Consider the following 26497-nt stretch of genomic DNA (forward strand, 5'->3'; position numbering starts at 1 on the left):
AATAGCCACCCAGGATCAGCTACTTATTGTTGGGGAACAACTGATCAAGAATATGAGGAGAAAAATAGAGAGATTTGGGACTAATGGCCATGTCTTATATGACTTGAGTATAGTAAAGAGGTTTTTTTCACATCATACATGTGCAGTGGTGTTAGATTTTTAGGAAAACAAAGATGGAGAAATTCATGAGTGATATTCAGTGAAAGAATTAATATTCACCACTGTAGAAGGAAACTTGGCAATCCTAAAATACCATACATAAGGCACATTTGACTTTAATTCCTCTGAAGGAGAATACTAACAATTACTTGGGAGTGGGGAGAACTTTCTGATGAAGAAAGACTAGAGTTTAATATCTGTAATGTGGCTATATGATGACTAAGAGGAGAGTAAGTCTACAAATATTTCAATGGGTATAATACCCTGTGGGAAAAGTAGTGTCTGGGTTAGTGAAAAGGGTTAGGAGTATAACTAGGAGTAATAAGATGAGTAAGAGGGAAAAAAAGCCCATAAACTGAATGTTATGAAGAGTTTACTGACACCGTGATTAGTATGTGGAATGATTTCCAAAGGGAAGTGGCAAAAGCTCCACTGCTTGTGACCCTTAAAACTAAACTTCACACTAATAAATGTATGTTTGCAGGGAGGTGAATCGGAATGACCTAGTAGGTTTTTCTAGCTCTAACTCTCATAGTCCTGATACTTTTCCATTCTCCATTGTTGTGTCAAATTTTTATATTTTTCTGCTTTGTCTTATAGATGTTGTGATAGTACTGCAGCATAAATTAGATGGAATTCTAACTAGTTTTTGCTTCTTACAGGTACTTCTCCCAGCAGCTGGTCTGTTACAGTTGCAGGATGTGAAGAGGACTTGCTGTGAGTTTTTGGAATCCCAGCTTCATCCGATCAACTGCTTAGGGATTCGTGCTTTTGCTGACATGCATGCATGCACAGATCTATTGAACAAGGCCAACAAGTATGCAGGCAAGTCTAACATGGTACAGACAATAACCTGCTCTATTATTGTGGGGGAAGGGGGGAACTTGGGGGTTTTTTTGCTTTTTTTTAAGAAGGTGCTTTTTCTAGTACTCCCTAACAAAAGGGAATTTATCCAAGATGCTGGAGATAGGTACTTTTTCTGAAAAAGTATAGTGGGATCTATAACATCTATCACAGGAAGAAAAAGTCTTCTGGCCAAAACATTGGTTATATGGGCACAAGGGGAAGTGCATCTTCATTTTCTGTAATTGTCAGGGCCAGAACCATGAAACTTGTGACCGAGCAAGCAATTCGCTTAGCTTGTAACCCTTGTAGTTCAAAGTTATCTTGTGCACTGGATTGACAAATTAGAGGGGACATTTTGGGGCTAATCCAAGTCCTTAGTTAACTGAGTCAGTTTTGGGGCACTATGAAGGAGAATATCATCTTTCATTTTTTAAAAAAGTAAGCTTTTAGCTCTCTTCCTTGTGGAGACAATCTTGACAGCATAATCAGTGTAAGCCAATGTAAGCCAATTGCTAAAGCTAAAAGGAAAAAGCATGTGGCCACTATTTCTGCAGGACGAGGCTTGGAGGGACCTAAAGGGTCCCCTTACCCAAACATACGCTGTATGTGTAAAATGAGTCATAAGTCAAAATAAGTTTGGGGTGTTTCCCAAAGAATAATCTTATTGACTCTCCCCAGAATTATTAGCCAGGTGTGGTTCAGAGTGGTGTGGGGAAAAAAGGGACAAGAATCCATTATGTTCAGGGATGGGCACAGCAAAACTTTCTGCTGGCCTTCTCTGAAATTAACATTAAGGAGAATGCTGCTCACTTGAGTAGCTGCCTTATTGCAGGCGTGCTTGCTACTGCTGTGATCTCATCAGCTGTAAAAGTGGAACTCTCTTTTTACAACTGCCACTAGCACTGCTATAAGCACACTGGGGACATGCTGCATAGTCCCTGTATCCTGCTGGCTGCTCCAATGGCATGTAAGTATGTTGAGGTGAGGCAGAGAATGCACTGAATGGGTGTCCTACTATCTGCTTCTCTTCCCAAAATCTTGCCTGTCCAGCCCAAAGTTTGAAATGCTACTAGAAGAGTGCCTGGAATGCCACTCTCCCACCTCAACACAAGATGGAAAGGGGACTAATTGATCATATAACTTACTACTACAGGAGGCCAGCTATCTGCCCAAGCAAACACCTCAAGAACTACTATCAGGAGGAACATCTGCCGGGTAGGGGTGCTTCCCTGAGATGATGGGATGGTTAGAACCCTCAGCTTTCCCCATTTTTTCCTCTTACTAAATTTTGTGTTGATCCTAATATAATGTGATAAATAGTTTTGATATTCTAAAATGAGGTTCTGATGCTTCTGAAATTTGAAACCATTGTCCCCTATTTATAATGTACTCCATAATTTTTCTGCTGTAGATTAAGACTACCAGGGTTAATAAAGCTGAGATACAGGTAGTTCCAGAATCCATCACCAGATCAGCAATTGGCAGTCTAATGAGTTTGTCTAATTAATGTACTTGTTGTTCTAAGGAGGGTACTTTTTTTTACTTCATTACTTGTTTTCCTGACACTATGGAATTGAGAATTTCTTAGAATTGCAAACTGTAGAATAATAATAAGATGCCCTAAAAGCACTCTGACGTTATCATAGAATCATAGAAATGTAGGACTGGAAGGGACATCAATAAGGCATCAAGTCCAGCCCTGTGTGCTGAGGCATAAACCTAGACCATCCCTGGCAGGTGTTTTTCTAATCTGTTCTTAAAAACCTCAGTTGATGGTGTCATTGGGTGCTCTACTCACCACCTTTGGCTGATTCTGGGGATTAGTTCCACCTGGTTCAGCACTCCCTTTCTTCTCTTTCACCATTGAAGCTCTCCACCTGTTCATGGAGTTACGGTACAGTTGCTTTGTGACTCAACCCTCTGGCCAGGTCACACTGTGATTTCCCCTTCCAGAGGAGTCTTTAAAATCTCTCTGCTCAAGCAGCATTAGGCAGTCCTCACACCTGTTGCCCTGGATATGTCACTCCTACAGTGACTCACCAGTTTTCTCATTCACTGCACCAAGCAATACCACTTTGCTTTGGTTGATGGGGCACCCTCTGCTCTGGGTTCTAGGCCATGACCCTAGAGAAAGCAGTTAAGTTCTGGGTCTTCACTCATCCTATTACTCTCTGCCCTGGACTACTTCCTACCTTGCCTCTTTAAGCTTCTCATTCACCAGCCTTCCTAGTCAGATCCCTCTCTTAGCCCTACTGGGTAAACCCTTCCTTGTGGATTCCTGTCCCTTTTCTCAGGGGTTCCTATCCCCCTTCCTTCTCATTTACCTCAAGAAGAGAGACTGCAGTTTTATCCCTGCCATCTCACTGCACTGTTGGCAGCCTTCTGGCTTTATTGAAGCCCTGCCTGTTCCTTCACAGGCAAGGTTCTTCCACACAGCCTAAATCTACCCTTTTTGCAGCTTAATTGGTTGATTGGGCATGCCTGGTCTAATTCAGTTCTTTCAGGGCCAGAGTGGGGAGAACGGATTCTACAGCCTCCCTTGGAAGCCTGTTCCAGAGCTTAACTACCCTTATAGTTAGAACTTTTCCCTAATGTTTAACCTGAATCTTCCTTTTCCTGTTTCAGTGGACACGCAGAACAATTGATCAGTCTTCTTTATAATGGCCCTTAGCATATTTGAAGACCTTTATCAAGTCCCCCCTCAATATAGTTTTCTGAAGACTATATATGGCCAGTTCTTTATAACTTTCTTCATAGATGAGGTTTTCTAAACCTCTTATCATTCTTGTTTCTCTCCTCTGGACTCTCTCCAGTTTGTCTTCATCTTTCTAAAGTGTGATGCCCGGAGTTTGACACAGTAATACAGCTGAGGCCTCACCAGTGCCAAATAGAGCGGGATAATTATTCCCCATGTCTTACATACAGTGCTCCTGTTAATATACTCCAGACTATTTGCCTTTTTGCAACTGCATCACATTGTTGACTCATATTCAATTTGTGATCCACAGTAATCCCTAGATCCCCTTCAGCAGTTGTGAAAAGCAGGGTACAATTTGGACTGATGGAGAGCTGTGTCCCCTCAATTCTCCAGCATGGGGTGCCTTTTACATTGCTTTCCTATGAGAACAACCACTCCTAATCTGCCCACACACAACCTCCAGCATGTAAATCACGCCCAGCTATACTGTGTGAGTGCTATAGCTAGACATCCATGAATTACACTGCAGGGCAATACCAGCCAACACCCAGTCCCAGACTTTCCCCCAGAAATGTGTGCCTTGTACTACCCAGCCACTCCTGGACAATACAAGCTCATATAAAGTCTGTCATTTTATTAATGGAAAATTAAATGCACAAATCCTGTGATCCCAAATGAAGTTTTCCAAGCACACACTGGTTTAGATAAAACAAGTTTTTTAACTACAGAAAGATAGATTTTAAGTGATTTCAGGTAATGAGGCATAAGAGTCAGAATTGTTTACAAGACAATAAAAGGTAAAATGTAATTAATCTATAACTTAACAAGCTAAATGAATTCAAAACAAAAGGCCTCTCACCACAGATTCTCGCAGTCTTACTTTCATTGACGTACCGCAAGCATTGATGTACCACAACTACTCAAAGACAGCAGCCAAAATTAGCACTTGGAACAACTAGCTGAGAAAACTGGCCAGCTCAAGCTGGGGTGCAAGTGCCCAGACACTTAGAACATTAGCCCGTGCCCTCTGCTTTTCAACAGCAGAGTACAGTGCTCCTGTCTGATGTCGTTCATCTCACATGAGGCTGGTTGATGTAGAGTTTAACAAAGCTATACACATTGTTACTGGGACTTTACATGCAACTCCATAGCCATGGCTGCCAATACCTAGTAATATAGCATCACCCCATATTCGCTGTGAGGGGGCTTCTATCATGTTCCTGGACAAGATCCATGAGAACAGCGACTTGCCTCTGTACTCAGACCTCTTCAACCACCCGCCAGTTCACCTGTCTTCTAGACGCCCTTTATGGTAACTTATGCTATTACTGACATGACGGTGGAATCTTCTTGGTGTAACAAGCGGTCAGCGACAACAGTCCTTAATCTCTTGTCACTGATTCGACCATCTGTCCATCAGGTTTTGACCTGCCAAGGCACCTGAGGTCATCCCTGAACCATTTTGAACAGGACAGGGCAATTGTGCAACCAATCTCTTCAAATGGGGTTTCTCTAACAACCCGCAATGTAGATGCGGTTAACTTTAGACTATACCTCTATAGACTATACCTCTGGAGAGAGTCCATATAACTTTAGACTATACCTCTATACTTTAGACTATACCTCATATCCTCAACTATACCTCATATCCTCTGACTTACTTTGATGGCGGGCTACTGGCTCTTCACTTGGTTGATGATGATGCTATCAAATGGCTGGGCACACTGCATATACACTGAGAGATTGGGAGTGTCAGAAGCCTTACTAAAATGAAGATATATCATGCCCACTGCTTCCCCCCATCCACTAGGCCAGTAACCCAGTCAAAGAAGAAAATTAGTTTGGTTTGACATACTTTGTTCTTGACATATTCATGCTGGATATTGCTTATAACCCTATTATCTTTTAGGTGCTTACTAATTGTTTAATAATTTGTTCCAGTGTCTTTCCAGATACCAAAATTAGGCTGACTGGGCTATAGTTCTCTGAGTCCTCTTTGTTTCCCTTTTTAAAAAATAGCTACTATGTTTGCCCTTCTCCAGTCCTCTGGGATCTCACCTGTCCTCCATGAGTTCTTAAAGATAATTGCTAACAGTTCCAAGATTGTTTCAGCTAGATCCTTAAGTACCCTAGGATGAATTTCTTCAGGCCCTGCTGATTTGAATACATCTATCTAAATCTTCTTTAACCTGTTATTTCCCTATTTTAGCTTGCATTCCTTCCCCCTTGTTGTTAATATTTATTGCTGAGTATCTGGTCATCATGAACACTTTTAGTTCTTTTAGTGAAGACTGAAGCAAAATGGGCATTAAGCAACCTTCTAGTTGTAATCAGTTATTAGCTCTTCATCCCTGCTAAGCAGAAGACCTACACTTTCCTTCATCTTTCTTTTGCTCCTAATATATATAAAGAACCTATTCTTATTGCCTTTTGTGTCCCTTGCTAGGTGTAACTAATTTTGTGTCTTAGATTTTCTGATTTTGTCCCTAGTGCTCTTGCTAGTCTTCTGTACTCTTCTTTAGCAATTTGTCCATGTTTCCACTTTTTGTAGGATTCCTTTTTGATTTTCAGGTCATTAAAGAGCTCCTCTGGAGCCATTTTTGCCTCTTATTCTTTCTGTCTTTCCTTTGCATCAAGAATGTGCAGTTATGCCTTTAATATTGTGTCCTTGAGAAACTGCCACTCTCCTGAACCTCCTTTATCCCTTAGATTTTCTTCCCAGGGATCCTTACCTACCAGTTCTCTGAGTTCGTTAAAGTCTGCTTTTTTGAGGTTCATTGTCTTTATTCTGCTGCTCTCACTTGCCTTGAAACAATACATTTATGGAACAGACTGATTTTTAATAAAACTAACATTTCTGTCTAGCTGGGGGAGAGACAGTCATATCATTTGTTTATAATATGTATTGCACAATGAGGCACTGAGACTTGATCTGGAGGTTGAAGACACTGCTGAAATCAATGAAAAATGGCTATAATGAGCAAAATATCTCTGGCTAGGTTCCAGTCCATCCGTCAGTAGACTATTGTGATGTTGTTATATCAGTATGCTTCTATAAATACTATATCCAAAGAATAAGACAAATCTGCTAATATTCGTTACCGTTTTAGGTATTTATATATATTACAGTTGTCATGAATTGCAAGGATGTCCCAAATGTACCTCTTTACTGGAACTCTCACCTTCTTTCCAGTGACAAATCTTTTCCTGTCTTTTCAGTGTCTCTTGTATGTATCACTTCCATTTCAGGCTCAATGTGTCCAAAGCTGCATTGCTTTCCACTCCAAAAAAAAAATAATAATCCCCCCCCCCCACCAATTTCCCTCCACACACCTTCTGTCACTGCTGGTGATTTCAGTATCCTCCTTGTCGTTCAAGTAAATAAACTTACCGTCTTTAATTCCCTTCTCCCTTCCTCACATGTACAAGCCCTTGCTGAGTTTTGTTGCTTCTTTCCGTAAATTGACTTTCTTTCTCTACTGTAACCATCTTCTCTGCTCTTCTTCTGTCACTTCTCCCCATAGGCACTGGCTTCCTCCAGGCCCGGGGGGGGCGGGGGTGCTCAATCCCCCCCGTTCTACCCCAGCCCCTTCCCTCACCCACCCCTTTCCCTTACGTCCGCCCCCTCCCCCGTCCCGCCTCTTTCCACCCCTGCTCTGCCCCAGGCTCTGCCCCCACCCTACTCCTTGCCCCCCCCCCGCAACCCCCATCCCACCCTATCTCTTCCCTCCCAGTTCTGCCCCCTCCCATGAGCGCGCCCCGTCCCCACTCCCCGCGGAGTTGGTGCCTATGCTTCTCCCCTCTGAGTTGTATTGAAAACTCTACTTACTGCTCAGACCACATCACTACTTTCACTATCTCCTTTTCCTTCTGGATCGAGTTTAAGCATCTCATCCTTCAGCACAGCTCTGGCCCAATCTCTTCTTCATATCCTCTCTAATTACTCTCATTAATTTTCCTCTTCGTTTTGTGCTTGGAACATCCTCCCTCTCTCCCTAATCCAAGCACTGCCATTTCCTTTAAATTTCACTTTAAAATCCACTTTTTTCATAAGTGTGGATTCCTTTTTGGCATCTAGTTCTTAGAATCTCAATGGGCTCTTCCACTAGCTCCTAGGTCCACTCCAGCTGGTTGTGATATGTCTGTGCAGTGGATTTTAAAATGAAACACACAAATACCTTTATTTTACTCTTCAGCTAAGCTAGAAATGTACCCAAGGGCATAGGACTGACAACCCAGCTACTTCATTTTGGTTTTGGCCAATGTGCACTGCCCTCATCTGCCAGGCAGACTCAGCCCAACATGAGACAAAACATCTTGCCTTAGTTACAGCAAAATTTGATATAAAACAGGATTTTATCAGTTGTCATGACTTTGTTAAAATGTACAATTACATATACATCCTTAATTAGTGCAGTGTGTAAACTGGAGAGTTTATTGAAATAGTTAGAGCTGTAAGTGTCCAATCCAGATGTTCATGTACCTGTATTTTCCACCTCTAGTAAACGGTAGTAAAGTCCAGTTTTCTGTAGTGAGACACCCTCAAGAGAAGCTATTGATACATTTTGTTTTAATTCACTAAGTTGAAATGAAGCTGATCCTGTTTCTTAGATAAATAAGTCATATTATTCCTTCAGTATGAAAGAAGTAGAATGCCCTTATCAATTATGGTGAATCATGCAAAGAAAACATCAAGCTAGTACCACTCGGTTGTTATGCTTAGCAAGATCCTAGCTAGTGTCTGTAATATAAAAATTAAAAACTAATTTTATTCCATGAAAGAAGTATTTTTGTTTTTATCTAATAAAGTGTTCTTTTAATTGAAATTGCTTATATGTGGCCTTTTAAAAAATGGACTCTGGCTCCACTCCAAAATATTTGGATTTGTGTTGCAGAAGGTTCTGGGATTTAATCATGTGTATTTCAGTAAAGAAACCAGATTAGTTTGCAAATCTGATTGCCTAAAGATGTTACTCTGAGAAGAGCATTACACTGAGAATGCCCTTTTACAAAAAGTTTAGTGCAAATTAACTTGGATTGTTTTTGTTTTTGTCTCATATCAAAATTCTAACTTTTAATTTTTTTTCAAAAACTCTTTTGTGCCCTATTTTTCACCTCTTGTGCACTACAACAGGAAGAAATACCAACTGTTGAAAAATACAGTTAAAATATGTAGGTACTTTATATTTTAAGCAATCCATTTCTTTGCTCCAAATGGTCCAAATTTTAGTGAGCATTTTAATCCCATTATATTGAATTATAAAAGAGTATCTTCAGACTAGAAATATTTTGAATTTTCATGACATTGTTTTGACATGTATGGTACGTTAATTAAAATTTATTATCTCATTTCGCCAATGCTCATGTTTTCACCATAACTCAGTGATTCGGAGCCACATCAGTTTCTTTTAGGCCATTTTCATCTATCCTCTTATCCCTGGGTAATGGGCATATTTCTCCATGTTTGTTGTTCTGCACTGAAATGAGATTTCACAATGTTAGCCACATTGGAAGCTATTGTATTAGTCTTTCTATGACCTTCAGAACATTGAGAAAACTGGTTATGAATAGCTTTTAGAGTACGTACAGAAGTGAGACTTTGGAATTAATAAAATAGCGTTTGTCAGTGAATACTCCAGGATACCAAACACTTTTTTATAGGTAAGGCCACTTCAAATAATTTGAGCCTGCATTGAAGTTACTGTACTATTACAGACTAGTAAAGCTGATGTTAGTTATTTATATATCTTGCCTTCCCAGGACAGAGAGAAAGTAATATATTTATTGGCTATCCAAGTTCCTAATATGCTACATTTAGATTACTTTATACCATGCGTCCTTGGTCATAATTGTTGGGTTGTACATTCTAATACCCCAACAAAACAATAAGCAACAGACTAATCTGCTAAAGGACTAATCTGTTAAAATGACAAGTGGTTCAAAAATTAGTCTTTTAAAATCAAGTTCTGTAAGAATTTCTTGGGTGTTCCCACACTAATTTTATTCCTGACATGGATACTATAGTGTTTTGGCATAGGGAGACACAAGCTTAGCAGTATCCTTGGGTCCATCCTCAGTTCTCTTTTTATGATGGGCTAACTGTGGAAGTCAAAGTCTTAGAATTTAGAATAAAATGAAGAACAAGTGCACTGATCTTGTTTTTGTGTTTCACAAAAACAATTCACAGAGCTATTTTGCCATCCTGAAAGATGCTGTCTTGTTATACCAATAAAATAAGAACCAGCAGGATCTTATCAAAGGGAAAAAGGCAAAATACCACATTTACAGTGAATACAGAAAGAATCATAGTAAGCAGTTAGTTATAGCTATAACATTCCATTCAATCTCATATTTATTCACACACACACAGGTCCTGCAAGGTTATCATCATAGTTACCAGCCTTAGAGTTGCTCATGCCAAGCCACTGGCCAGGTGGCCTGGACATGAGGAGGGAGCAGGGCCTTGTCAGATGCACATCTGATGCTCCTGGAAGTTGGTTTGCAGAATCAGACCCCAAAGTTCTCACTTTCTAGAGTCCATTTTTATAGGAATTTCTTCCTATGCCAGTCTATGGGAATTGCTTCATCATGCTGTTGCTGAATCAATCAGCAGATAGCACATTCCTGATGGCTCCGTGCTGCCAGATGTTATCTTGTTCTTTGGTTCTCCCATCCTTGAGGCTGTTGGGTGGATTCCAGTCTGCCCTCCGGGGGTCCTCTGGTTATTTCCACTTGACGCCTTCTTCAGCCGATGGACACTGGATTCTTAGGCTGACACCTCCCTGATCATTCAGTTATTATCCACACCAAGCATCCAACCACATACATCCTCTATCTCTATTTTAATCACAATTGTTAACAAAGCGAGATGAATACAACAAAAGGGCGGGGAGTCTCTGGGTGCTGTTTCTTTTGTTACAGAGTATTGCTTTGAGTCTCTCTCTGTGTGAGGAGTAGTTGTTACAAAGAATTGCTTTGAGAATAGACTCTGTCTTAGAATGTACTAACACAATTAGCAGCTTGCAAGTTTCACACATAGAGGGAGAGAAACAGTACCAAAAACCAAGAGACCTCTTAATTAGTAGTACCCTGGAATTTAAACTATGGGGAATCAAACTCATTTGTGATTTTAATACAGAACTTCTTTAATATGATCCAACAGCCTATTCTTCCACCCTTACAGAAATCACAGTCTTTGTGGTTGCTTTTCTAAGGGAGCAGGGAATGGCATTAGATAGGGAAGCAGAGTGAAGTGATGATCTATTTCATATACAATCTGGTCAGTGTCAATGAGTTCAAGTAGTCCAGGCCTTTGCCATTCAAAAAAAGTTGCTAATTGTTTAACTGCCAGAAAAATGTTTAACCATACACAGAAATGCCCACGATGTTAACTATTGAGTATTTGTGGCTGAACTGTGCATTGTAGTAGTTTAATTCTTACTCTCATTGCTCGTTAGAATAAACACTGATAAAAATTCAAATGTTTGGTATCAACAAATGAAAGTTCACTTAAATTTTATACTATTATTTTTATGAGCCTGAAAATACTCTACATTGATAGCAGTGAAATGGATAATGCACTTCTTCATCTTATGCCCTTTGATTATTCTGCATTTCTAACATTCCTTTCTTTAAACCACCTAAGAGGAAATGGAGCCATTATCCAGATTAAAAATAAAATAGTTCAATGACACTGGTATCACACAGCAGCTTTACTGTCGTGGGAAATATCAAGCTCCTTATCCTATTTCTTGCTTAACAGTTATCATGGTTTATAACATAATATAACTATAGACATTAAGGTTAAGTGTTTTTTTCACTGCCTGATCTAATGCAGAGGAGATATGAGGTTGAAAAGACTAAAATTGAGTGGCACCCCCAGGAAATTGCTTTATTCGCACAATGACTTGTATGGTGAGGCATCTTTTAAAATAGCTGACCTAGGTATAAACCACTTGGAGTTAACATCTGTTGCACCAAAATTTTCTGTCCAGTAGAGAATCTGACCGTTAGTTGGTCACAGCCATGCTGGAGATCCAGAATATATTCCTACTCAGACTCTCATAACCATCACTGGGCTAGGGAGTAAATACTGTGGAAACAACTCATCACTCTTTTATGAAGAAAATACTTCAACAGCCCTATTGGCTAATCAAAGAATGTATCTGATGGGAGCTTTCAATAGATGTTCTGAAGCTAGCTAGCACTTTCAGTGTTGATCAAGGAGTGAATGGCTATTCAGACTGAATGATTTTCTCACCAAGAGAGTGGTCATTCCAGGTTAGGGATTAAGTGGATTGGAAGGGCAATGTGAGAAGCTTGTACTGTCACAGAATGTGCTATACTATCTTGTACCAGTTCTCTAGGTCAAAATACTTCAGATTCCTGTGCTCTCAATCTGCCACTTTTCGTGATTACTGAATGGAATTGAAAACATATATTTCTCAATAGAGTATTCTTGTGTAAAATCTGGTACACTTCACTTAAAGGACACCTTTTAGGAAAAACATTTTTCTAATTCTATTTTGAGCAGTAATTTCTGTTGCTATGCTTCTTTTATCCTTGTTGCTATGATTTTGTAGTGTGTTCCAGAATACAGTTATTTATACATAAAAAAGTCAAGTAAATTACATTATTGCTTAAGTAGTGTGTGGCCATCAGCTAGGCTATCACCTAAACTTTTTTGTACCTTTATGGTAATGGCATTATTACCTTTATGGTAATAGCCTAACAGCCAGATAATTATTTTAAAGACTAACTTTCACCAATGTTTTGGCTCTTCATCTGCTGTGACTGATACTAAGAACTGAAGATACTGCTTAATCTTCAAATCTAGGATTTTTTAAAAAGGGTCTTCTATTAAAATGAAAAAAGGCAGAGGTATCAAAGCTGTGGTGTTACCCATGATATTGGCAACGTCTTCATTTTAGAAGAGATGAGTCCAATGCGTACAAGGAGTCCATTGATACTCCAAATGATTGCTAAAGAGCAGTGTGATTCATTTGATTTAATTCATGATCTATATCAGGGATCAGCAACCTTTGGCACGCAGCCCGTCACAGAAATCTGCTGGCGGGCCAGGACAGTTTGTTTACCTGCAGCGTCCACAGGTTCAGCCGGTCGCAGCTCCCACTGGCCGAGATTCGCCGTTCCAGGCCAATGGGGGCTGCAGGAAGCGGCGCAGGCGAGGGATGTATGAAATATATGAAAGGATAATATATCCTTTTTTTGAATTTTCTGTGCAGCACGCTTCTCACCCACATATGCACGCTCTGTCAGCAACACTTGTGTAGATCTTTTTTCCAATGTGGTTTGAGTAGTTAAATATTTTAAACTTTGATATCAGCTGTAATCATTGACATCTGAGTTAGCACCTATTGAAATTAATAATTCAGCCCTCTGAGCAATTGTTTCATGTTCTCTGCAAATACAGTGAGACACCGCAATAGCAACTATATTCATTTCACATTTTGAAGGTTTTCTTTATTCATATAACAGCTAGAGACTTCTTTTTAAATGACAGTTGAGGCTCTGGGGAATAATTGATGTCGGCCCTTGCTCACCTGATCAATTCTTTGGATCCCAAGCATGGAGTACACCCCGTAGTTTGAGAAGCATTAACATAGCATTCTCTTAAACTCTTAATGCAAATATATATAAAGCAAACTGTTATTCGTGATTTAAGAGGTTGTGCTTCTGGAAGAACTGAACTATGTCCTAGCACGTGAGGAGTCCTCTTCTGACAAGTCTGCTGGGTCGTGAGGTGAGGGGAAGAGCCTTTGTGTGACATCTCCTGAAGATCTACAAAATCTTAAATAAGCTTGATGCCTTCAGTTTCTGAGATATATTTTTAAGACGCAACTACAGAATCATATAAAATAGCCATAAATGGTTGAAATCTATTAATGGTAGAACATGTATCTATGCTGTCCTGAACAGCAGATCACACACAGAGACAAATTTTGGGGACAGACAGTAATTTTCATAAACTAAACAGCAGATGGGCTATGCTAACCTCCAAACCACTCTTCCCACAGAAATTCTGCAAATCAGTTTTCATCCAAGTGAACTTCAGTAAATCTTTACTAAATTAAATACACATACAGAGAAGTAGTTAGTCAAATCATAAGCAAAAAAATTCAAGTACCACAAAATCAAGAAGGTCTGCCCTTATGTTTGCAATGAATGTATTTATTAATACTTGATTGATCCATGAATACAAATATTTGTTGCATAATCTGTTTCTTGTGTAGATTTCATATGCAGTTTCTCATGGGAAGTGAGATTGCTCATGTCCATATTCCTAAGGACAGGAGGTCAGACATTATTCCCTGTGGCTTCTGGCTGGTACAGTAACAGGACAACTGTTTGCTGCCTAGGATATAGAATATGCAGGGCAAATGGCAATATCTGCAGCAGATGATGTGAGGAAGAGGCGGGAGTCTAGTAGCAGCTTCAGTTCCTCTATCTTTTCTTTTCTCATCCTTGTTCCCTGCTCCACTCCCTCCAGCTTTGGCTTCTATACTCCCAATCATTCAGCTGCTACCCCTCTCCATTCTGTTAGAAGTTTCTTGTTCTTCCTCTTCCTCTTGGTTCCTCTCTGGATCTGATCAGATTCCAATCTTCCCTGGTTCTTAGGCAGCTCTTGAAGAAACCCAGTTCAATGGAATACTTCAGAGGAAGCTATCCTCTCGAATATCAGCAGAGTACTTGCCACTAGACCTGGGTGGAGAACAGCAATTCCATTTTGCAGAGTATTTCAGATTTTGTTTTTGTTCTGATTTGGAATAAAAACCGTAAATTTCAAAATTCTCAGAAACAGAAATTTGAAGAAAATTCATTAAAAAAATTAAACATTTAATTTTAATAATTTCAGAACAAAATTCTGCCTGATAGCTGACAGGGAGCTGGAGCCCAGGCTCTCTGGCAGTCCACCAAGCAGGTTGCTGAGGAGCTGGGAACTTGGGAGCTGAGGTTCCTGCAGCTCCTGGGCCAGCTGGCTCCTAGGCAGCTCAGAGAGCTGGGGAAGCTGGCAGGAAACTAGAGCAGTTTTTGAATGGAAATTCATTGAAATCAACACATCTCTATGGAGCATTTCAGTGTCAGCAAATCAGCATTTTCAGATGAAACAACCATTCCACTGGAAAATTTCTGGCCATTTCTATCTGCCACTCTATCTAGAACCAGGAATTTCTGGGAAACCTGGAAGAGTAGAAGATTTGAGGTAAACCTTACCGTGAAAGAGGTAAAACCAAAACACAGCCAAGTTGTGGTTTCATGCAGCAATGGTACAAGAAGTGTAGAATATCACTTTGAAGTAAGATTAGGGCCACTAGTGTTGCCAACTCTTGCAGCTGCATTGCCTGTTTTGTGATATTTGGTGTTTAAAAAGCCCCAGATCCTGAAGTTATGGGCTCACATGAGAACTTCAGCTTTTATGTTGCGGGGGGAGGGAGCGGTGCTTTTCTAGCCCTCATGGTTGCGGAGAGAAGCTTGAAAATGTGAACCCTAAAGGCTCGAAAGCCAGAAGGCAAATCAAAAGACCCCAACCTTTAATATTTTTTTAAATCACAAATTTTAATCCAATCACATTTTTGGGGTATGGATCATTACTTTTTACTGGATGGGGTTGGAAATACTTGTTTGCTTCATTTCAAATTAAGATTCTGCTGTCCCTCTTGTTGTTCCGTTAGTTAATGTGACGCATACAGACTATTTGGTTGTAGCAGTACACAAGAGGTTTCTTAAGCATTACATACTGTATGAAGGCAGTTATGTATTCCACCTTCAACACCCTACCATCTTTAAATAAATTATTGTTGATGAGCTATTAAAGGTGATCCCGTTCAGTTACTGTGTTCTTCCCTATTTTGGTTTCTCATTACAATAATTCATTTAGCTGCAATTTCACTTGGCTTCTGCTAACAGGATATGTATCAAACAGTTAACAAGATCTCCTTGGTAACCATCTAACTCTAAAGAGGCAGTAGATAATAGCTTAGCTTTTTTTGGTAACTCGAATTTACTCAGACATCCACCTTCTGTGCTGAGGTTCTCCTTTCTCGCTAGTGCATCAGGCTGCAGGTTCATACGTTTTCTCTGCTACCAGTAGCACTCAAGATCCCGAATCCGTGTAGCTATTGACTATCTTGTAGGTTGTTTGTTCTCATTTCTCCTTTCTTTGCTGTGCCTTTCATCTGCTCATTTTTAGTTTAATGCTTTATTTTGTGCCTAACCGCATGCCAATCCCTTTGCTTAAAGAGTCTTCCACTTCTTCAAACACCTGCTTTCTTTTTGCTTTCTAAAATCTGTTTCTTTCCTTGAGGTTCCTTCCTACATTGATTTTTCTCATAGATAACATTTCCTGAGTTCTCATCCTGTGTATCTTATCTTTTGTTCTGATTGCAATCTCTTTTGAGCAAGGAACATGTCTCTTCCTATTCTGTAAAGTAGTCAGTAAATCTATGGTATGGCATAACTGCAAATAACTTGTTAAAAAGTTGCTTACATCATTGATTGTTTACTATTGATTATAGAATAAATTGGGTACTTGAATTGCATGGATGCTTAAATATCTTGATTGGTTTTATTAGGAAAGGATAAACCAGGTTTTCTGTACCTAAACTTTCTTTAAGGATTGGATTAGATCAGTGGTTCTCAACCTAGTTACCATTGTGGGCCGCATATGCGGCCCATGATGTGTTACGTGGGCCACATCCAATGATACCTATATGGCCCTGAGAATGTCAGTGGGCCGCAGCTGTATGCTGATTGAGCTGTGGCTTGAGAACCACTGGATTAGATTAATTTAAGGATAGTCACTTCCCCTGTTCTGCTTCCTTCCTCTCCCTTGAAATGCCAGTGCTTCTTGCCTACCACTTTTATGTACATCTCCACGACTGGGCTTATGCCTCAGTTCATTCCATTTTGCCAACCCTTTTCATTCTCTAGGAAGTCTTAAGGTTCTGTAAACTTTGTGCATGTCCCTACATGGCTTAAAAAAGAGAACAGAAGAGGTGGGTAATTCTTCCATGCCCTTATTTTACTTAGAGGGTAAAGCTATCCGTTTGTTTTTGACCCTACTCATGGATTTGCAGGTTAGATTTTCTTGGGAGCAGAAACTTTCACTGAAATATCTACTTGAATCCAAACAAGATATTTTGCAAGCAAAGGATCTGTTTCAAATAGCCTTGTCATGCTTACTGCTTTAAATGACAGATATTATTCATACAGGGTAACTCATGCAATTATTTTGGTTCATCTTATTTACTGGTTGTGTGTGTGTGTAGCACATTTCAATACTCATACACCTTACAGAATTCTAAATTAACTGTATCAACTCAGGAAAGGGACCTGGGCATCGTTTTGGGCACCTCAACTAAGACCTCTGCTCAAAGTACAGGTGTAGTCAAGAAAGCAAACCATGTTAGGCTACATATAGAAAAGGATGGAGAATAACAGAGATAACATTTTAATGTTGTTATATAAATTAATTTTACTGCCCTGTCTGGAGTAATGTGTAACTGATCATCCTATCTCAGAAATCTATTGCAGAATTAGAGGAGGTTCAGAGAAGGGTGATGAGAATGATAAGGGGAATGGAAACACTGGTACAATGAGACACTGAGAATACTAGGATTGGTTACCTTAGGGGAAGAATAAAAGGAGACACGAAAAAAGTATATAAAATAATGAATGGTATAGAGAAGGTAGATCAGGAATCTCTATTCTCCTTGTCTCATATCACAAGAACTAGGGGACATTCAATGAAATGGAGAGACGGCAAATTCAGAAATGATGAAAGATAATACTTTTTACTCAACTTGTAATTAGATTGCAGAACTCATTGCCCCAGTATGTCATTGAGGTGAAGAATTTAGGAAGATTCCAAGAGGGATTGGATGCTGTTATTGATGATAACTCTAACTATAACAAGACTATCCAATGCTAAAGAGCATAGAAGGGAAGTAACATCGCATGCTGCTGGATTTAAACAAGTCTCTAACCATTGGGATTAGGTGAGACCATAAAATGTGGGGAGTGGTGGGGTGGGAGAGCAGAGATTATCTCACGTCTTCTTACTGTGTGGTTTCTTGCACCTTCCTCTGAAGCATCTGGTGCTCCCACAGTCAGAGAGACACGATAGTGGGCTAGATGTCTTGATCCAGTATGGCATTTGCTATGTTTTATGCTCACTTGTTTTTGTTAAAATCTGTTTAAATATTCATCAAAAGGTTTTAGCATAGGGAGTTACTGAAGACCTATGTATGTGCCTTACTGAAAAATCAGGCTTCTCAACCTAGAAATCTTCAGTATTCTTTATAACTCTTGGTCTTACACTACCACAGATAAAGATGTTTGTCATGCTTGAAGTAGTATATCGTATAATACTGGAAAAAGCTTTAAAAAATACAACTTTGGTTTTAATCTGTTTTGTCTACTCCTGGCTGGTCTTTTTACTTTCTGTCACTTCAAAGCGAATTTTTAAATTCCTAACATCAAACTGTCTCTTGTCTGTTAGGCATAGGTGATGAGAAAAAAATCCCAGTTAATAACCACGAGGCTACCTTTTATGCCTATTTATAAGCAACCATGTTGCTTCTGCTAGTCTCTTCAGAGACTCTAAACCAGTTCTTTCAACCCATTTGGTGAAGAATTCCATTTTCACACTTCTTTGCTCTAAAGGATATTTTAAAAAAATCTGAGCCCCCAACCCATACAGAAGGACAGGCACTTAGTACCAATCGCCACACCTCATGGCAGAGGCCAAACCCTCAGGGTGTAAATCCTGCAGGAGGGACACAGCTGTTGCCTCTTCTGCTTAGGAAAGTGCTACATCCTGGATAAGTGCTCTGTGTACCAGACTTTCTCTCCCAGGATTTACAGCTCCAGGAAAACACAGCTTAAGCTGCATCTGCTTAAGCAGTCCATGCATGTCACTTCAGACCCAGAGATGACGGTTATGACCAGAGTGAGGCTGAATAAACCAGCATCAGTCAAGTACTCCCTTAAACTGAAGGTGTTTAGATGTAACATGCTGTAATTGTTAAAGTGAGAGGCAGGCTTCTATTACAAATAATAAAATGTCTGGCTCTGCCACTGATTTACTGTAGACTTTGCTCAAGTCACTTACCTTCTTTGTGCCTCAGTTCACAATCTGTGAAATGGTTATAAGATTTGCTCCTGGGGTTGCTGGGATGCTTAATTTAATGTTTTTAAGAGTCTAGAGATGCTCTGAAAGGTAATAGAGAAGTGTGAAGTATTTCAATTATTTATGCTTGCTGAAGTGCACTTCAAATGCAGATCACTGGGATCAACTTCTAGAATGCTGACTGGGTAAAATAACTGTTAATGTTGAGGATTGTACTACAGGCCCTAAGTCTATATCCAAACAATATATAAAGGCATATTCATGTTGTATTTGAAGCATTGGTGTACACCTTCCAAAATAAAACTAGTAAAATATGAACAAGGGATCTTAAAATAAGGCATTCCCTATAGGCAAGTGGTGTGCTAACTTGACTTTCAAAGAATATCTTAAAGTGAAAAAAATCTGTTTAATCACTATGAAAATTACTTCTAATGTAAGTTTTTAGTGTCATTACTGCAAAACGTGAGAAGTTATTTTTATGAAACTTTTAAATTTAGCATTAAAAATAACTTCTGCCTCTTTGAAAATGTATATAACAGTTGCCTGCTCTGCTTGTGTGAAGGCAATGATCAAAACTTGAGGTGCTAGAGAATATTGTAAAATAAGGTATTGTTTATAGACGTAACCATGTTTGCTATGCTAAATCAATCTTGCTTTTCATGTTGTTGTTTTATTGCTGCTTATAAACTACGCTCGGTGGTGTATGTTAAAGAGAACTTTTTTCTAAACAGAACAGCATTTTTCTGATGTCATACTTAGTGAAGAATTCCTCAACCTTGGCGTAGAACAGGTGTGCAGTTTAATATCCAGTGACAAACTTACAATTGCGTCAGAGGAGAAGGTAAGATACATCTATCCTTTCTTCCTTTCGGATAGATAAAAAAAAGTGTCCATTCTTCCCAGATTTTACATAATTTTTTGGATTGATTTTTTTGTTAATCCCTCAGTAAAATGGTTCAATTGTGTAGCCACACATAGTGTTCTCTGCACTTAAGGAAGTTTTACAGAAATGCTGTCAAGGTGTTAAACCTTTAAATTAATCCCTTGACAGATTTGAGCTCTTAGGGATTCTAAGAATGCATTTAACCAGTGACTCACGGTTAAAAACTAAAAGCTTTTACCCTAAAAGTTTGGGGTAAACCAATTAATATATGTGTGCTATTAATGCAGGAATGTGTACATAGTAATTGGCTAACATGGGGACATACAATAAATTGGGATTTGCTTTAATTTAGCTGTGCAGAATGGCGTTTTTGAAGTGTCTTTATATACCTGATTCCTTTAATGTAAGAGGTACCAAAGTGGACAGCTGTCACGCTAGATTGGTCTTCAGATTTAAGAGATAAGCGTCCCAAATTTAAAAAAAAAAAAAAAAAAAAAAAAAAGTGAGGAAGGGCTGCAAAAGAGATTGCTAGATAGCTGTGTATGACCAAAACAGCTTTAAGGTGTCTTTCGATTTCCCCCTGCAACTAGGTCTGGTTCCATTGGAGTCAAAGGCAGAACTCCCACTAATTTCAATGGGACCAATACTTGGCCCTTAACAAATACGTAATTAATTTGATTTACAAATATTTTCATTTTGAACATATACATACAATGTTTTTTTCCCATTAAAAATGTGCTTATCTCTCTCAGGAGAGCTGTGGCCATCCCATAAAATCTGTTCCAAGAGGAGTCTGAATCTCCCTGTTCAGGCGCACTTAACACATATAAGCATATTTGAACACAAGATGTATGGCCACGCATGCTTTATATAAACTAAAAAACATTTTAAAGCCCTTGTGAGCATAGGAGGCACAGTTCCTCTTAGAACTGATGCCATGTTGCTATTCCCATGGTATCGTGAAAGTCTAGTTCTCTCCCACACAGAAGTGCTTGACTTTACTATATAAATGTCTGTCTCTAGAAAGACACAAAGTTTTAATTCGCTGATTTTATAGCAACAGTGAAGTATTGTGCAGTGGGAGAGAAATCACACTTGCCTTGCCCTAGTTGGTTGGTTATAGACTTTAGTGAGAGTCTAGTGTGGTGACACCAGCAAAGATGCAGGGGAATTAGTTATGGATGATAGTTCTGGACTTCAGGACCTTAAGAAAAAGCAGGGTGGGGAAAGACGTTTACTTAGATGCAGGCTTTTATTGAGTTTACAGCACTAATTAAATTAGTTCCTATGGGAAAAGTTCAGATTAGATTTGTTGACAGCTTTCATAATAGTGAGAGTAATTTGACGATGTGCTAATCCACTGGGAGTTCTCACTGAGGAACCAGTAGCGTATGTATTCAAAAAGAGATTGGCTCACATACCCAAGGGGGATATTATATAGGATAACTATGTTGAAAGGATTGGAGTGGCCAATTTATGTGGCCTCCTATTTTTATGCTTCAGAAACTTTAGTCCAAGTGAAAATTGGCTTTGGGGGCACACTTGTACTTTCATACTGATGAATTTGTAAAACAGGTGGGACTCATGGCATGTATTTGTTTTCTGCAAGGTTTTTGAAGCAGTGATAGCATGGGTAAACCATGACAAAGATGTGAGGCAGGAGCTAATGGCACGTTTGATGGAACATGTTCGGCTGCCTTTGCTTTCCCGAGAATATTTAGTTCAGGTAAGCAAAAACAAGAAGAATTCTAGCAAGAATTTACACACACTGTGTACGATCCTGTCTGTCAGCAGCCTAATTTACATCAGAGTAATTTAATTGTGTTTTAGTCTAATTATAATGCTATACAAATAGTTTCAAATGAATGCTTCCTTAATACATATTATAAATCAGTGATTATTAATCTGACTTTAGATTTGGGCTTCCTTTTGTAATATAATCCCTTATATAGCACATTTTTTGTTAGTGATTCTTGTCATGATTTTAATGGTTAAAAGTTAATGTTTATGTTTTAGTACATGGTATTCAGTGTCAGTGTCAAAATTCAGTGTCAAAGGAAGTCTATTTTATGTAGTTTAGATATATCACAGTTTTGCCAATTTTGTACGGTTATCACTTTGAACATAAGGTCTGATCAGTGTCAGAATGCTTATCGCAGATAATTGGCATCTTGGTCAACTAAAAGTTGTTTATGTTGGAAATATAACCTTTGGTGGTCTACATTTCTTCACCCTGTTTCTTGCTATATTTCTGTGTTGAGTTTCTGTTTAATGGGATCCTCTTGTTCAAATAGTTCATTTTAACTGAGCCTCTTATATTGTGATTTAGAAAAGCTAGAAATCTGCTTGACCATCAGGAAGACTTGACCATCAGGATGACTAAAAACACTTGCCATTGCCTAAAATTATATCTTCCATTTAATAATTAGAAGGGTCTGTGTTCTCCAATTTTTTCCCTAGGGACTTGGCATATCAACATCATGGTGTTTCCAGCGTTTCCCTGACTGGGGTATGATCTACTAATTCAGTGCTTTATTTTTTTGCCTGTAATGTAGGTTTATTTCAGTTCGAATTATGATTTGTGTTTCACTTTAAAGTTCTGTGACCTTGTCAAACTTTCATTAATGCACAGAGGGTTGAAGAGGAGACGCTGGTAAAGAACAGCAGTGCATGTAAAGATTACCTCATTGAAGCTATGAAGTATCACTTACTGCCAACTGAGCAACGAGCATTGATGAAAAGTACTCGAACCAGACTGAGAACACCTGTAAGCCTTCCAAAGGTAAGATCTCTAACTTCTAACTAGCTGCCTTCTTCATATTCAGTTTTGTCTAAAGTCTGGGATGAAAGTGTAACACTGGATAGGGCTTTAATTGGGGTTCTCCATTACACAGTCTTCCTACTAGAATTGTTCACCATTGAGAAGGGTGCAACATGGTAAGAGCTTAGATCCTAAACTGACTGACAGAAACGTTTTATGGAGTATAAAACTCATAAATGTCTGTGTTTTGGCTCTTTAAGGAAAATATGTTATAGAACTGTACCATTTTGAGCCCACAGAAGTTATGGTGCTGCCGTAGCATCATAGGAACCAAAGTTATGGGTCTGCAGTGGGGACGGGGAATGTAAGCCTGGATAAAATTATGTGGTCATGTCTAATTCTGGAGTATTTTAAATAATCTAATTTGTTTTCAACTAACAATATTTGTGTTAAATACCTAAGCTCCTCTTCTCTTTCACCAAAATACAGAAGAAGTTTTATCACAGTACTGTTATTCCAACTCAGCAGTGGCAGAATAGGAGCTGGATGTCAATGCCATTCCTCTGACTTTTGCATATTCAGTGAAGCTTTACAACTAGTCTTCCCGCAAGAGGACCAAATCAAAGGCTAGATTCTGTTCTCAGGTGCACATTCACAATCCTCACTGACTTCATCTAGATTCTAGGAGCTGGGCTCTCACACTTGAGGGCAGAATCAGCCCCCAAAAGTTCCCAGAGTATCTTTATCCTGAGCTTCCTGCAGCTTTCTTCAGTTTCAATTTTTTTGACTTTGAATTTAATTGAATGGCCTCTCTTTGTACTATGAGAAAAAGTAAATAGGCATGCCTAATTCACATTCTTTATCATTCATTATTTATTTAACATACCTCCACTGTGTTGACTCTTATTTATATCTTCTCCAAATTAAACAGTCCAAATGTTTTTTCAAATTCTCTTTATATTGAAGTCTTTTCATGTGTAATAATTTTTGTCACCCATCTCTGGACTCCTTTAAACCTGCACAATGCACTTTACTAATTAGTTGCACTAGTAAAGTAGCAGAGTAATAAAAATATGTAAAACAGCATGCTGAATGTCTGACATTAGAATCTTATCCTGAAAATCTTGAAAGACTTTGGGACGATTTTTTTAAACAGCATTACATTCTCTTCTTCTAAGTAGGTAACACTGAGTGTTATGATAATCAATATTTACACGCTCTTTCCTCTTTTCAATATTATTTGTTTAAACAGATACAAATTTTGGGCAGCAGAATTCTTAGTAAAGTTATGCTATGAAGTAAAGTTTCTAGATATTTTGGTCAATCTTTTGTTTCAACATTAATATGAGTACTCCTGGTTATCAGTCCTGTGCTGCTCACGAGAGAGAAACCGACAAGAAATTTGAGTCTATGTAGACATTAGGAGCTATATTCAAAATAGGAGTTTTCCTTTATTTCAAATAAATACTTACCAGTAAACTGGTACTTAATTTCAGTAGAAATTTAAAACTATATAGAAATTTAAACCCCAAAATTATAAATAGTCTCTAATTTGAGACTAGATTACAGACATCATTTACTGCACTGTGTCTACTCTGACCATTATAACCACGTATTTATGATTGTCTTTATTACTACCTTGACCCCCTCACCTCCCATTTGCCTGTTTAGCACTGACCCACCATGTGCAGTGGACGGAGAGGAGATATTTATACCCCGTGCACTCTGGAAGGAACTCTCCCATCAGTCACCAATCCACATCATTCACCCTCCCACCCCTGGAATCAGAGTCTAACCAGATTTTTATGATCTGCTGTTGGCATTGCACTAGTAACCTTTTTTCTTTTGGGATTGGTAAGGAATTTTGCCCTCACTGCCAGATTGGCCAACGCGGGGTGGATTTTTGTCACCTTCCCCGCAGCATGTCAGGGACCTGGTGGGGTGGTAGGTAAGGTGAGGTCAGGATGTTGCAACGTAGTAGATAGCAGTGTGGCAGGTGTCCTGTACAGGATTTGTAACAGAGGGGCTCTGAACAGGGTTCAAAAAAGAACTAGATACATTCATGGAGGATAGATCCGTCAATGGCTATTAGCCAGGATTGGCAGGGATGGTATCCCTAGCCTCCGTTTGCCAGAAGCTGGGAATGGGCAACCCCAGGGGATGGATCACTTGATGATTACCTGTTCTGTTCATTCCCTCTGGGGCACCTGGCATTGCCACTGTTGGAAGACAGGATACTGGGCTAGATGGACATTTGGTTTGACCCACTGTGGCCGTTCTTATGTTCTTATTCGCTGATAATCAGGAGTTGGAAGTGGATTTAGAGGAAGGCATCACCTAAGGAAACTGGGAAAAGGGAGATTGTGGCTCCTAATGCCTGGTATAGTGGGGAAACAACTCCACCTTTTTCCACCCCCCACCCTCTCTTAACCTTCATATGAGGGGAGCATGGCAAGGTCCCAGCAATAAGTTTGGAACCAGCTTGGAAAGCTGACGGCAGACCTCCAAAATAGGTGGAAACTATTAAGGAAAGAATGACGACCTGCACTGTATGATTTATTTCCAGATATATTAAGTGACTAAAGTTGTGGCGTAATTAAACTACATCCATTACATCTTATCTTTATTCCTGTGTGGCCAGGGCAATCTGAATCTTTCCCATACAGCATGTATAACAAGGCCAGAATTCCTTTCTGTCTTCTTGCCTCAAATACTGCCTATGCTGGAAAGATCACAAATTCCATGTTTCAGAAATCTTTTTATTTTTTCTTAACTTGTAAGATATTAGACATATATTTGGCTGAAATATCTTTTGATTATGGGCTGTACATAGAAATGTTTTTCTTTAGCACTTTAAAGCCTTTCAAATATTCCCATATGTGCAAATAAGCAGTAAATATTGTTGATACCCTTGCAGTTGATGATGGTGGTTGGAGGACAAGCACCAAAGGCCATCCGTAGCGTGGAATGCTATGACTTTAAAGAAGAGCGCTGGCATCAGGTGGCTGAATTGCCTTCCAGAAGATGTAGAGCAGGTATGTGATGTATAGCCTAACTGCTCTGTCTACAGCAATATTCAAAACCATGCTTATTCTTTCTTTACCACTTATTCTACATGTCCTGAGAAGTGCTGAGTATAGATTTCAGTGGGAGCTGCAAGTGCTCATCGCCTCTAAAATTCAGGCCACTTACTTAAATTACTTTTTAAATATGGATTTAAATGCCTAACTTTAGATCACCCAAGTTTGAAAATTTGGTCTTTGTCTCTTTGTGCTTTAGTTCCCAATCTGTAAAATAGAACTTGCAATGATACTGAGGGTAAATCCATTAATGTATATGAGATGTTCAGATACTACAGTTTTATGTTTAAAGAATATGGAGAGAACCATTATGTAAAAATATTGTTGTTTAAAATGGCATTTAATGTAATACACCTGAGGAGCTGTAAGCAGAGATAAATCCAGCCTACAGAACATTTTTGCATTAATGTCATGTAAAATTTAACGCTTAAACTGAATAAAGTGTCACTAAAAACCTGGAAATATAATGCAATCTATATTATAAATTGTTACTTATTAAACACTGATGTGCTGAGAACAGTACAAAAGAAAGTCAGTGGTAAGGGAAAGTAAACTCTTGTTTTTTCAAGGCATGGTGTACATGGGTGGACTAGTTTTTGCTGTCGGTGGTTTTAACGGCTCTTTAAGAGTTCGCACAGTAGATTCCTATGATCCAGTGAAGGACCAATGGACCAGTGTTGCTAATATGCAAGATAGGAGAAGCACCTTGGGAGCTGCTGTATTAAATGGACTCTTGTATGCTGTAGGAGGATTTGATGGGAGTACAGGTATTTTATCCTTAAATACTACTGTGTTGGTTATTACAGTTTTAGCTACTATTGAAATAATCCTGTCAGATTTACTTATGCATCTTGATATTGTTCCTGGCATTTGAAATGAAAAAAACCAGGAAAGCCAAGTAGCCTTTTGGGTAGTTGAA

At 39.1% G+C, this 26497-nt stretch overlaps 1 protein-coding gene across 3 annotated transcripts in view; it reads left to right on the forward strand.

The window, feature by feature from the left end:
- The window catches only part of KLHL2 (kelch like family member 2), a 104432-nt gene that overhangs the window by 64645 nt on the left and 13290 nt on the right, over positions 1 to 26497 (forward strand). For all 3 annotated transcript variants that reach the window (XM_074951103.1, XM_074951104.1, XM_074951105.1), the window contains 6 exons: positions 822 to 984; positions 19586 to 19695; positions 21347 to 21463; positions 22370 to 22519; positions 25416 to 25533; positions 26148 to 26345. In XM_074951103.1, the coding sequence (XP_074807204.1) occupies positions 822 to 984; positions 19586 to 19695; positions 21347 to 21463; positions 22370 to 22519; positions 25416 to 25533; positions 26148 to 26345 (856 nt within the window). The remainder of the gene's footprint in view (positions 1 to 821; positions 985 to 19585; positions 19696 to 21346; positions 21464 to 22369; positions 22520 to 25415; positions 25534 to 26147; positions 26346 to 26497) is intronic.

The sequence above is a fragment of the Natator depressus genome, chromosome 4 (genome assembly GCF_965152275.1).
Source record: "Natator depressus isolate rNatDep1 chromosome 4, rNatDep2.hap1, whole genome shotgun sequence".
In the NCBI taxonomy this organism is placed as follows: Eukaryota; Metazoa; Chordata; order Testudines; family Cheloniidae; genus Natator; species Natator depressus.